Raw genomic sequence first — 14,768 nt, forward strand, 5'->3', positions numbered from 1 at the left:
TGATAATGATAATAATAACAGTAATAATAATACTAACACTACTAATAACAATTACTACTACTACTACTACTACTACTAGTACTAGTACTACTACTACTACTAAAATTTTATAACAAGCAAAACAGTGTTTCTTGTAGATCCTGCAGCTAAGTCAGTAACAACACATACAGTTGTTAATCATATATGCTTACAATAAACTAATTTTGTTTGTCATTAACTTAATTTATTTTTATCACATTAAATGGGCAAGTTTCCTGATGTTCACCAACAACTAAACAAATTCTTCTCTTCATTTAATTAGGTTGAGGAGATCCTTGATATGCTTCGTCTCAGTAGAGCAAAGGCTACACAGACACTACAACTGTCTGGAGGGGAGAGGAAGAGACTGTCAATAGCACTGGAACTCATTAACAACCCACCAGTTATATTCCTGGATGAACCTACAACGTATGTACTGTTGGTTTAAATGTATTTGAAACCTTTATGTAATACATTATTGATTGCATTTGCAACATCATGTATTCAAGTGCTGCATCAAAACATTATTTTATGTTGAGGTTCCAGTGACACTTGATGATTCTCATTACAGTTGGATACTAATTTTCAGCACTTTAGTATCTAATAAGGAGAACCAAAAAAGGAGCATCTGGCAAAAAATAATAATGGAAAAATGATTGCAGAGAAAATAGTGCACTTCCTCCTGAAATCCGAACATAAATTTTGTTCAATTTTCACATACTTTTATGCAATATCTACATGTACAAACAAAGAAAGAATAATCTTTACTTGTGTAAAATATATTTTAATATCACTGATTTCTAAGATTTCTTCAACTGAATATAATTCACTGGACTTGAATCATGTTTCTAATACTTTCTTATAAATGGTCAAGCAAACAAAAACCGAATGCTCACCGCAATGGGACCATGGAATGATTCCATTCAAAGGTAATCACCACACATCTTAAGATATTTATCCCACTGGGAGATGAGACAATCAGCTTCTGTTCCATAAAACATGGTTAGCCCCTGACAGATCCATAACCACCCCCACTCTTGCAGTTCCTCATCTGACTGAAACTGACACCCACAACCGTCTTTCTTTAGGTCACCAGAGATGTGAAACTCACACAGTGAATGATGCAGGCTTATGGAGGATGTTGCAGTGTTTTCCAACCAAATCACTGAAGTGTGGCCTTTATCTGATTGGCAGTGTGGGGTGTGAGCATTATCATGCAGCAAAACAATTCCACCTGGCAGCCTTACTGGAGATCTTGACTTTATGGTGTGTCGCAGTTTCTGCAAAGTGTCTTCATAGAATAGTATACTGGTTCCACACTTAAGGAACTCGAGGAGCAAAGAGACCGTCGGCCTCTCCAGTTGAAGAAGGAAGCAGGTCATTACGACATTACCAGAACTTGTGTGAAAAGCTTTGGATTTATTTGGTGGGGGAGATGTGGAATGCTTCCACTATTGGCTCTGCTGTTTGCCCTTAAACTGTCAGAATATTGTCAGACAGTATCAGCCAGTTGCAAGATAATGTCTGCTCCTACACTGCCAATTAGACGAAGGCTATGCTTCAGTGATTGAGTTGTGAAACATAGTAACATCTTCTGTATGTCCTGAATCTTTTACCATGTGATCTTTGGCAGCCTGAAGGAAGACATGGATGTACATTGGTTTAAGGTGCAGTTGTGGATCCAGCAGTGACCAACTACGTGCTACAAAACATCTCATCTTCCAGTGGGATAAATTATTAATGTGTGTGGTGACTACTTTTGAATGGAACCATTTCCACAGTCCCACTGTGGCCACAGTTCAGTTTTTATTTGACTGCCCCTTATACATTTATTAAATGTCGTGGGATAAGCTGTGTGTTGCAACTTGAAAATTTTTTTGCTGAGACACTTTTAATTATTATTAGTACATCATTTGCCTCCTTTCTTTTGCTATCAGAAAAGAACTTAGCTGAGGGCTACGTTCGCCAAATAATATTCCGTACTGCAGATGAGAGTAGAAGAAGTCAAAGTAGCCATAGAGAAATTATTGCTTGGTCACAATGCTTTTTAAGGTATACAATTAAATAAGCAGATGCACAAGTTTGTAGCATGGATAATTTGTGAGAATTTTTGGTGAATCACCAGCCTAATAATTAGAATATTTTGTTTTAACACTTGATTACTTTTAAGTTCAAAGATAATTTCTTACATTTTGTTTTTTAATGTAAATCTGGTTCACCTGACAACAGTGACTTAAACTCTTGCATTATTTGTTTTTTTTTCTAGGGCATCCTTTAAATTTTTCATTACAACTAGCTCCTAATATTGAATGTCAGTGGATTACATTTAATTACTTCATTATTTCAAAATCTAACAACTCACATACACGGCAAAAATAGAAAAGGGGGAACCTTTAGCCTCCATTAATAATGTACACTACAGCAAAAACTATATATACACTCTCATTTAATGTCAAGCACATGAATTCTCGCCAAAACTGGTAATGTATATAACTTTGTTCAGAAGGGGTAGCCCTCCACATTCCAACAAAGACTGAAAAAAACGAACACTCTTAAGTGCTAGGCAAAACATAAAAACAATTACAATTCACTACTTCCTAATGGTGCTCACATCTTCAGGCTGTTTTCTCTTTTTTTCTCCTCTTCACTCTGAATGTCACTTTTTATTACTACAGTAAAACCCCTATTCTAAGTTTTTTGCGGTACATATTTAAAAAACGCAAAATTCAGGAAAATGAAGAATTGAGGAAAGTGTTAAAACCCAAAATATGAGCAAAAACGTATCTAGTTGGCACACATGATTAAAAATCGCAATCCTCTCCAAAACTTTGTATAAAATCTGTCTAGGTTAAGGAAATTAAATGTACAATTCAATGTTTATACAATAATTTATGGTAACGAATTTCATCAGTTCTTTAAAAAATTACAGATGTGTAACAGCAAGTGAAAATTCATCAAAAAATTGAAAGTGATACCTGGGTACATGGTAAATGAGTTATTGTCTGACCACAAATTATACGTTCAAAACATGCATTTTTGAGAGATCATCCTTAGTGCTCACTCAGAGAAAAGCGAAAATTGATGAACATGTTGAGTGACAGAGCACCTTGTGTTCCTGCCGCTAAGGAGGAGAGTACACCATTCATTCGTTGTATATTTTTACGGGCTTCCAGCAGGAGCAACTTATTTATTTAAAGATACTTGTGTAGTTACTAGATTACTTTTGTAATTTCTTGTGTGTTCAAGTGCTTACTAGGCACAAGCTTTTATTTCAATAACAGTGTAGCGCACTGTACCTCCATTGCTATCGATCCTCGTATCATACAGGCTTTTGTTTGTTTTCGTAAGCATAGCTCAGTGTTGGATGGACCGTCAGTGACAGAGCACCTCGCGTTTCTGCTGCTAAGAAGGCAAGTACACCATTTGTTTGTTGTATGTTTTTACGAGCTTCAAACGGGAGCGAATACAGAAATGGATAGGAACTGTGATTGCTGTGTACAGACGCAAGCTGAGTTGGTGAACCTTCGCTCACAGCTCCAGACTGCATTGGCTTCCATTACACAGCTTGAGGCTGCTGCCAAGAGGCATCACTGTGGGGGCTCAGACGCGGGGATGCGAGAAACGTCGAGCACATCCCACGTATCATCCATTCGGTCCACTGCTGTGGCCACCCTGAGTACTGCCTGCACTGAGGTTGACCCGTCATCTGTGCTCGAGTGGTAGATCATTCCAAAGTCTGGCAGGCAGCGAAAAACTTTCTGAGGGGCTGATTGTAGGGCTCTTCTGGTTCGTTTGACAAACAGGTTTCGGGCGTTATCTGTGGCTGACGATGTCTCTGAGCCAGATGCAGTCATCCACCCTGTTCCAGAGGCCCGCAGGGTCTGGGCGTTCAGAGGGGGTGGGTTTGCAGGTAGTTGGGAGCTCTGAAGTTAGGTGCATAATGGAGCCCCTTAGGATCATGGTTGCCAAGGAGGGGAAGGAAGCCAGGGTGCACTCCACGTGCATACCGGGGAGAGTCATTCTGGATGTGGAAAGGCTGCTTCCAGATGCCATGAAGAGTACAGGGTACAACCAACTACAGGTGGAGGCTCAAGTCGGTACCAATGATGTATGTCACTTTGGATCAGAGGAGATTCTCTCAGGTTTTGGGCGGCTAGTGGAAATGGTAAAGACTGCCAGTCTTGCTTACGAGATTAAGGCGGAGCTCACCATCTGCAGCATCATCGATAGAACCGACTGTGGTCCTTCGGTGCAGAGCTGAGTGGAGGGTCTGAATCAGAGGCTCAGGTGATTCTGTGACCGCGGAGGCTGCCGATTCCTTGACTTGCGCCATCAGGTGGTGGGTTTCCGGGTTCTGCTTAATAGGTCAGGAGTCCACTACACACAGGAAGCAGCTACACAGGTAGCGGGGGCTGTGTGGAAGGGACTGTGCGGTTTTTTATGTTAGAGGGCCTCAGGGAATCACAGAAAGGGCGTCAGTCTAAAAGGGGGCAGGTAAAACACAGTAAGTTAGTTGTTGAAACGATCAGTATTGTAGTTGTAAATTGTCGAAGCTGACATCTTCAACTTTTGTAGTCCTGTCGAAGCTGTGTTGCGAAATAACCAGAGCTTCGAAGCCCTAATGGAAAGCACTGAAGCTCAAGTACTTATAGGTACAGAAAGCTGGCTTAAGCCGGAAATAAGCTCAGCATAAATTTTTCCTAACGATCTAACAGTGTTCGGAAACGATAGATTAAATACAATTAGTGGTGGAGTATTTATTGCCGTCAGAAGTAGTTTGCCTTGTGAAATTAAAGTACATAGTTCCTGCGAAATAGTATGGGTAGAGGTTATACGTGACAATCGGGGTAAACTGTTAATTGGTTCGTTTTACCGACCGCCCGATTCAGAAGATATAGTTGCTGTACAGTTCAAATAAGTACCCCACTCATACAATTATAGTCGGTGGTGACTTTAATCTACCCTCGATATGCTGGAAAAGTTATACGTTTAAAGTCGGCGGCAGGCATAAAACGTCATCCGAAATTGTACTGAATGCTTTCTCAGAAAATTATTTTGAACAATTAGTTAATGAGCACACTCAAAGCGTAAATGGTTGCGAAAGCATACTTGACCTCTTAGCAACAAATAATCCTGGACAAATAGTGAGTATCGTGACGAATACGAGGATTAAAGACCACGAGGTAGTAATTGCTCGGCTGAATACCGTAACTCCTACAACCATCAAAAAGAAATGCAAAGTAGGCTACATCTGTTTAAAAAAGCTGATAAAAATGCCCTTAACGCCTTTTTAAAAGACAGTCTGCACTCCTTCCGATCTGATCATGTTAGTTGTGAAATGATTTCAAAGAGATAGTATCGACAGCAATTGAGAGATATGTACCACATAAATTAATAAGTGATGGTACTGATCCCCCATGGTACACAAAATAGGTCAGATCGCTGTTGCAGAAGCAGCGAAAAAAGCATGCCAAATTTAAAAGAACGCAAAATCCCTAAGATTGGCAAAGTTTTGCAGAAGTTCGAAATATAGTGCGTACTTCAGTGCGAGATGCTTTCAATAATTTCCACAACGATACTCTGTCTCGAAATCTGGCAGAAAACCCAAAGAGATTCTGGTCGTACATAAAGCACACCAGTGGCAAGACGCAATCAGTACCTTCATTGCGCAATAACAACGGTGAAGTCACTGATGACAGTGCCACTAAAGCAGAGTTATTAAACACGATTTACCGAAACTCCTTCACCAAAGAAGACGAAGTAAATATTCCTGAATTCCAATCAAGGACAACTGCCAAGATGAGAAACATACAAATAAATATCCTCGGTGTCGCAAAGCAGCTTAAATCACTTAATAAAAGCAAGGTCCAAGATTGTATACCAGTCAGGTTCCTCTCAGAGTATGCTGATACAATAGCTCCATATTTAGCAATCAAATCAAAGCAAAGCAATGATATACAATAATATACAACCGCTCGCTCACGGAAAGATCCGTACCTAAAGACTGGAAAATTACTCAAGTCACACCAATACCCAAAAAGGGATGTAGGAGTAATCCGTTGAATTACAGGCCCATATCACTAACGTCGATTTCCAATAGGCTTTATTTATTTATTTATTTATTTATTGTTCCGTCGGACCACATTAAGGAGAAGTCTCCATGGTCATGGAACGAGTCAATACATGAAATTATAACACGATTGTAGAAACAGATAAAATGAAATATAAGAAACATATTCAGTTGTAGATTGTAGAAACAGATAAAATGAAATATAAGAAACATATTCAGGCGACACGTCGTTAGTTTAAATACAGAAAATCAAGAATGTAACACTGGCATTTGCTTAAGTTTTTAGCTCTTCCAGGAGCTCCTCGACAGAATAGAAGGAGTGAGCCATGAGGAAACTCTTCAGTTTAGACTTAAAAGCGTCTGGGCTACTGTTAAGATTTTTGAGTTCTTGTGGTAGCTTATTGAAAATGGATGCAGCAGAATACTGCACTCCTTTCTGCACAAGAGTCAAGGAAGTGCATTCCACATGCAGATTTGATTTCTGCCTAGTATTAACTGAGTGAAAGCTGCTAACTCTTGGGAATAAGCTAATATTGCTAACAACAAACGACATTAAAGAAAATATATACTGTGAGGGCAATGTCAAAATTCCCAGACTATTGAATAGGGGTCTACAAGAGGTTTTCGAACTTACACCACACATAGCTCGAACAGCCCGTTTTTGAGCCAAAAATACCCTTTTTGAATCAGAAGAATTACCCCAAAAAATAATACCATATGACATAAGCGTATGAAAATATGCGAAGTAGACTACTTTTCGTGTTGAAATGTCACTTATTTCAGATACTGTTCTAATGGTAAATAAAGCGGCATTTAGTTTCTGAACAAGATCCTGAACATGGGCTTTCCACAACAGCTTACTATCTATCCGTACGCCTAGGAACTTGAACTGTTCCGTCTCGCTTATAACATGCCCATTCCGTCTTATTAAAATATCAGTTCTTGTTGAATTGTGAGTTAGAAACTGTAAAAACTGAGTCTTATTGTGATTTAGCATCAAATTATTTTCCACAAGCCACGAACTTATTTCATGAACTACATTATTTGATAATGTTTCAATATTACACACAAGATCCTTCACTACCAAGCTGGTGTCATCAGCAAACAGAAATATTTTTAATCACCTGTAATGCTAGAAGGCATATCATTTATATAAATAAGAAACAGCAGTGGCCTCAGCACCGATCCTTGGGGAACGCCCCATTTAACAGTGCCCCATTGGGACTGAACATCATTACCACTCTCAATATTGCGGAGATTACCTTCTGCTTTCTGTTCTTAAAGTAAGAGGCGAACCAATTGTAAGCTACTCCCCTTACTCCATAATGTTCCAACTTCTGCAGTAATATTTTGCGGTCAACACAGTCAAAAGCCTTCGTTAAATCAAAGAAAACACCTAATGTTCGCAACCTTTTATTTAATCCGTCCAAAACCTCACAGAGAAAAGAGACTATAGCATTTTCAGTTGTTAAGCCATTTCTAAAATCAAACTGTACATGAGACAGCAAATTATGTGAATTTAAATGCTGCAGTAACCTTGTATATACAACCCTCTCGATAACTTTAGCAAACACCGATGGCATAGAAATAGGTCTATAATTGAAGGGCTCAGAGAAATATAGTCATAAGCCACAACTTTCACGAAATTGAGTTTTTCATGTTGCGGCATTCTTAAAAATGTCTTCTTCACAATGTGTTGAAAAAGTTTCGTGTTACTGCAACAGATGGCAAGCTATGACGAAGTGCAGTTCTATGCTGTGCCATCTGGTGGTAGTTTCAGAAGATACATAGTCACAAGCCACGGCAAAATGGCAGGTCGGTCAGTAACGTCTGAAGCGTCTTCGGGTCTTCAACGCATATTTGACACAGACAGTAGTGGAAGTGAAGAGCTTTACCCTTTGGATCCTGACACTGATGAATCTTGTCATCCATGAACCAGCAGTTCCAGCTCAGATGATGTTTCAGTAAGTATATAAAACGGTTTATTTCTGCTGATTAATTTCCTGTGGCTTGTGACTTCGTTTCTCTCAACATTGCCAACGCATTTGACAGCCATCCTGTGTGTTAATGATGAAACTTGATGGGCACATTTATATTACTGCTTAATGGTGCAATAATGTAGTTTCAAAGGCAAAAGATGTATAAAAAATATTTTCTCATTAATGTGATTTTAGCGAAATTTAATGTTTTGTGTGGCTTATGACTGTATCTCACGCAAATTCTTAGACTATTTTGCTCTTCATATTATAGCTTGAAATAAGCAGAATAAATGAAGAATCACCCGAAAAACCAAAGCCTTCACGGAAAATAAAACGAAATATTGATCAGTGGAAGAAAAATAAAGCAAAACGTCGACAAAATGCTGATCAGCAGTATAAGTCTTTAAAAACCAACAAGACTGTTCAGGCTGCTACTATAGGAAGTCCCTGTACTTGTTTAAATAAATGCTTCACAAAACTGCTTGGAGAGGAAGAAAACATTTTTCATTCATTTTCGGACATATATAACTTTAATGCCCAGAATACTTAGCTGATGAGTTGTATGAAAATGGAACTTAAAAAGCGGAGGTTTGTTCACTATTTAAATACACGAGGTTTAATATTTTGTATATTTATTCCATTTTGTTATATTTGTCATAATTTCTTTCAAAGCTATCCAAAATAGACTTCCAAGAAAATATCATCCAGGGATATTACATTTTCTTATAATGTGAGGATATGCGGAATAGAAGTCATGATCTGCAGGGAAGCTTTCCTAAGGGTTCATGGCACGAAGAGTGAGGAATCTGCAACTTCAAATGAGGCAGGGATTTGAAGTGCCAAAAGAAGATTGAAGAGGTTTGTATGTTACTCTGTGCTATAAGTTAGGGATGTACTCAAACTGAGTACTATACAAATATTTCTATTAGGAAGAGGATATAAGCTCATCTTTTTTTTTCTTTCAGGAAAACATGGAATCTACCCACATAAATTTCAAGACAAAGCTGTACGAAGTGTTACAGAATTTCTCAACGCCATACCGAAATATAACGGTCATTACAGTAGGCAACAGAACCCTAATACAGTGTATTTGGAAGGTGATCTCACAATTGCTTCCTTATTTCGAGATAAATACTCAGAATACCGCAAGGAAAAGCAGGTTCCTGCAGTGTCTGAAAGTAAATTCGGAGAAATTTTCGTATCTGAATTTAACATTGGCTTCAAACTACCAAAAAGTGACACCTGTTCAAAATGTGATGGATTTCTAATTGTAATAAATAACCCAGAATTATGCGCAGAAGAAGACACAGAAAAGAAACACCAATATGAACTGCATCTCATAAAGGCTGACAGAGGACAAAATATGTTTGAGTCTTTAACTGCTCTGGCTAAAGAAAATTCGAAAGAGCATCATGTGATAGCAATGGACATGCAGCAAATGTTCCCCACGCCTGAACTAACAGTTAGTCCAGCATTTTACAAGAGGAAAATATGGACATACAACTATGGTATCCACGACTGTGGATCAAATAAAGGTTATGTTTCTGTGGAGCGAGAGAGAAGGAGGATGGGGTTCAGATGAGGTTGGGAGCTGCTTATTGAAATACTTGGAGATAACTAATCCTCAGACAAAACATCTCCACATAATCACAGACAACTGAAAGGGTGAGGCGAACAATTGGACTATTATTGCTTTGGAAAGGTCCCTTGTTGCTACCAAAAGATTTGATTCTGTCCAGTATTATTTCCCTGTGGTAGGTCACACCATGCTACCTTGCGATCGTGATTTTGGTCGCATTGAACGGTGTACAAGAAACAGACGTCCAATAGTGCACACTCCAGATGAATGGGCAGAAGTAATAAAATCTGTGAGTCCAAAACATTTCATTGTAACTAAAATGGAAAGAGAAGACTTCAGAAGTTTGGAAACCCTGAAGACATTGATCTCAAAACGTACAGAATCCACGTCTGGAGGTCCCCACCATTTCCGTGGAGCCACTCAATTTATGTTTGAGTCTGAAGATCCCTTCAAGCTAAGTGTAAAGCACTCTTATTCAGACATAGGAGCTTTCATGTCAGTGGATATTCGTGTCAAAAAGAAAGGAAGGCTAGTTGAACCAAATCCATATCAGCTGCCAATAAAGTACAGAAAGCCACTACCAATTAACCAGAAAAAAATTTATGATGTACTGTCTCTTATGCCATACATACCTGCAGCAAATCAATATTTCTTTCGGTCATGTACTTGAAATAACGTGTACAATGATGAGATAGAGGAACTTCCTTGATGTAACTGTATCAATGAAAAAGTAATTTATAAATCTCAGGTACCTGATATGTGTATATTAATGTGTAAAAATTATATATTCTGTTTGCTGTGTAAGAGTGGTTAAAATAAACCCTTAAAATTCATACTTTATCTTTTAAACAATTTTTTGGGAGATATAGTCATAAGCCACCGCTGACTACATCTTAATTAGAATCATTCTAAAAATAATATTGTATAGCACGCAAAGAGTTGACAATTTAACAACATGCTTCGCAAGTATTAAGCAAGTGTTTGCAGTAGAAATTAGGTTTCTATTTTGTATTAAACATTTTGAGACCTCTGTGGAACTTTAAACTCGCTGTATCTCAAAACTAGTTCGATGTGGCTTATGACTATATCTCTCCGACCCCTTCAATTATCAACATTATCCCTGTCTCCCTTTTTATAAAGTGGCTTCACTACCGAGTACTTTAATCGGTCAGGAAACCGACCACTCCTAAAGGAAAAGTTACAGATATGGCTAAGTACTGGGCTAACATACATGGAACAATACTTCTGTATTCTGCTAGATACCCCGTCATATCCATGAGAGTTCTTGGTCTTCAGTGATTTAATTATTAACTCAATCTCCCTCTTGTCAGTATCATGGAGGAGCATTTCAGGTAACAGTCTCGGAACACTTTTTTCTACGAGCGCTATATGATTATCTGTTGAGACTAGGTTTCTATTTAGTTCACCTGCTATATTCAGAAAGTGATTATTAAATACTGTACATATATGCGACTTATCAGTAACACGGACATTCCCACTACGCACTGATTCTATATCCTCGACCTGTCTCTGCAGACCAGCCACTTCCTTTACGACTGACCATATGGTTTTAATTTTATCCTGAGACTTAGCTATTCTATCTGCATACCACATACTTTTTGCCTTCCTAATAACTTTTTTAAGCACCTTACAATACTGTTTGTAATGGGCTACTGCATTTAGATTGTGACTGTTTCTAACGTTTTGATATAATTGCCACTTTGTTCTACGAGATATTCTTATACCTTTAGTCAGCCACCCAGGCTGCCTGTTTGTGCTAGTACCCTGTTTTGAACGTTCTAACAGAAAGCAACTTTCAAAGAGCACGAGAAAAGTCTTGAGGAAAGCATTATATTTATCGTCTACTGTATCAGCACTATAAACATCTTGCCACTCTTGTTCCTTGATAAGGTTTACAAAAGTCTCTACAGCAACTGGATCAGCTTTCCTAAAAAGTTGGTAATTGATAACTGTTGATAAAGGTGATGCAATTTTATGTATACATTTCTTAAGAGTGTCCAGACTAAGACCATCATATCCTGCTGCATGGGAATTCTTTAAGCTACTCACTATTTTAATTATTTCTTCTTTACTTGTTGGCATCAAAAATATACTTCCTGACACTGGTGTTCCTCTGAATTTGTATTTATGATTTTCAAGCTGATTGTTTATGCTGGAGCCAACAGAAGCAAAGTAATTGTTAAGTAGATCTGCTATCTTATTCTGATCAGTTTCTATTGTGCCGTTTATCAGCAAGTGATTTTCAGTTGTATGGTTCCCAGATTTACCTATTTCTCTATTTACTAGTGACCATGATGTTTTGGAGATATTATTTGAGTTCTGAATGACACTTTCAAAATGTTTCTGTTTTTCTGAAATTAGGAGGTCTACATAGTATTTCTGATACTTTTTGAATTCATCTTTTAATTTTTTATTGCTCAAGTCATTTAACATAGCATACTCATACCATCTTAGTTTTTCTCTAGCCTCAGTGACTGAACTTGATATCCAGTTTCGGGTTACAGCATGTGACTGAATTCTCTTTTTTATTAATGGGCAGGCTTGGTTAAGAATGTAGAATAGTTCACTTGAGAATTTGCCATAACTATGAAGTGTCGTTAGAACACTGTTCCAATCCACATTCCTTAGCACATTATTCAACTGAGTTATATTTTGGTCTGTATTCACCCTAATATATCTATAGCAACTGTGTGTAGGAACCTTTTTTATGTGCACACTTAGTTCTACTGCATGGTAGTCTGACAAAGCACTTATAACAACAGGAGACATACGATCGTAAAGATGAATACCAGTGATTATGTTATCTATTGCAGACTGGCATGTCTCAGTCTCCCTGGTTGCAGTGTTTATCAGGTATCTTACATTATATTCAAGCAGAGTATTCTTGAATAGTCTAGTGTGTAACTTATCTGCTAATACATTTATGTTGAAATCTCCTATAATTACTAACTTGTTCAGGTGTGATATAAAAACATTCTCTATCATGTCACAAAACATTGTTAAGAAAACTTCGAAGTTTCCACCTGGTGGTCTATATAAACATATAACATAAATTTCATCATTTGGTATCTTTATACATGCTGCACATTATTCAATTGTCCCTTCTAATGAATATTTACTTACATTTACAGAATTAAAATCAAATGTGCTCTTAACATGCATTGATACACCCCCACCTCTGATAGTAGATCTGCAAAACTTATTAGCTAGTACCATGTTTAGAGGTTTAAAAAGTTCTAATTTGGCATCAGATGGCCAGTGTTCACTAATACCAAGCACATCAGGCATAGTTTCATTTACAAACACGTCTAATTGTTCATATTTCTTGCTCAAACCCTGTACATTCTGGTGGATTATTTTAAAGTTGTAAATACCTTGTTGTAGATTTCTCTGCTTTACTGACTTAAATAAGGTATTTTGTGGTGTCATACTCCGTTCCTTGCCCTGGCAAGGTACCAAAAATCCTCCAGAAGGACAGGTTTTCTGCACCTTGTAGGTCGTTCACTGGGATATGGCGAGTTGCTTGCTGCTGCTGCTGCTGGTGTAGCTCCCGGTGTCATTGATGTTGTCATTTTTGTTGTTGTTGTTATTGCTGTTGGCGATGATGATGGTGTATCTGTTTCTGATACTTCAGGTGTTGGTTCTGTTGTTTTTGATATGCTTCCTTGTGAACTACTAGCACTTGGTGTGTTTTCTTGCAATGTCAGATGATCACACTTGTCTTGTAGTGGTGATGCTTTATTTACAGATTCATCAAGTAGTTTGTGGGTCTTGTCCTTGAGGGGAATTACGTTTGAAGTGTCACAACTTAGTTTCGTGTTGGCATTACTATTTCTATTATTTTTGCAATTACGATTTTTTTCCTAATCTATTTAAGTGGAAACCATGTTTAGTATGGAATCTCCTTCCTAGTTTGCTTATATCAATTAAAGTCACATTTTCGAATCATTTGCATATCTGTTTCATCTCACTATTTGCACTTTCCACTTCTTTGTTAATGCAGGACCATTCCGCTAGGTCATGACGATGTGGTACTGAAAATACAATGACGTTAGTACATCTTAGTTCATACAGTCGCCTTTTTAGTGAAAGCAACAGTCTTGTTTTTCGTTTCTTGCGACGTCGTTTATTCCCGCCAGGAAAACGGCAAAGTCTTTGTTGCTTAATGTGGGAATTTTTTCGTGGCTTATTGCAGTTGCTGTGCAGAATTTCGCACCTGGTTTCACCATGGAAGTTAAGTTCACATTGCTTTTATTACGAAAGTCCGTAGCTATGTTTCGCCCTTGGCTGTCTGAATATATTTCGATTTTTGTAATTGTTTTGGAGCTACAAAATGTAGGCCTAACTGAGTTGTTTATTTCCTCTTTCTTTTTCACACAAGCCGATAATCCATCGGAACTACATAAGGTCGGCAGATGTTTGTTTACTAAATTTACGTCGGATTTCTTATTTTTCTGCGTCAACGAATTCTTATGTTCTGGCTTATTTACAAGAACCTTTTGCTTTTCACATTGTTCATGAGCACTATCATTAAACACTGCACTTCCACAATCTGTTGTGGAAAGTACTTGAAATAAGTTGTCGTGCACGAAGCTTACATTTATTTCACAATTCTCTTGATCTTGTACTTTTTGGTTGCGGCCGCTGCACTTCACCTTTGTCCACTTTTCGGAAACTGTCGAACTATCTTTCAGAAAACGTGGCGTGTTCATTTCGGTTTTTCTTTCTTGAATTTTAGTAATATCCATTTTCAGGGCATTGATTACGAACTGTAGGCTACTAATTCGTTCATTTAGCTTCTTAATTTCGCCCTTGCAGTTTTCACACGATTTCTTTTTTGTCGCAAAATTTACGTTTTTGTGGAGAGACACATTTCGAACTTTTGCCTTCGACGCCATCTTGAGTATGTACAGCAAGAGTTCACTAGCCGGAAATGGGCAATATTTCCTTGATTATGACTGAGCATATTCTTCAAGACTCAGTGTGTGAATTTAAAAGAGTGACAACTGATATTGTTTCTGAATACAGTACATCGTAAATACATGCAAAAAGATGAGATTGAGTTATAAGTGACACAAGTAAGTGGTGGCTGGGCCCCCTC

General features: G+C 37.9%; 1 protein-coding gene across 1 annotated transcript in view; it reads left to right on the top strand.

The window, feature by feature from the left end:
* The window catches only part of LOC126194742 (ATP-binding cassette subfamily G member 4-like), a 513,739-nt gene that overhangs the window by 460,111 nt on the left and 38,860 nt on the right, over positions 1-14,768 (top strand). The window contains exon 4 of the mRNA XM_049933005.1: positions 302-447. Within this exon, the coding sequence (XP_049788962.1) occupies positions 302-447 (146 nt within the window). The remainder of the gene's footprint in view (positions 1-301; positions 448-14,768) is intronic.

Source organism: Schistocerca nitens, chromosome 7 (genome assembly GCF_023898315.1).
Source record: "Schistocerca nitens isolate TAMUIC-IGC-003100 chromosome 7, iqSchNite1.1, whole genome shotgun sequence".
NCBI lineage: Eukaryota > Metazoa > Arthropoda > Insecta > Orthoptera > Acrididae > Schistocerca > Schistocerca nitens.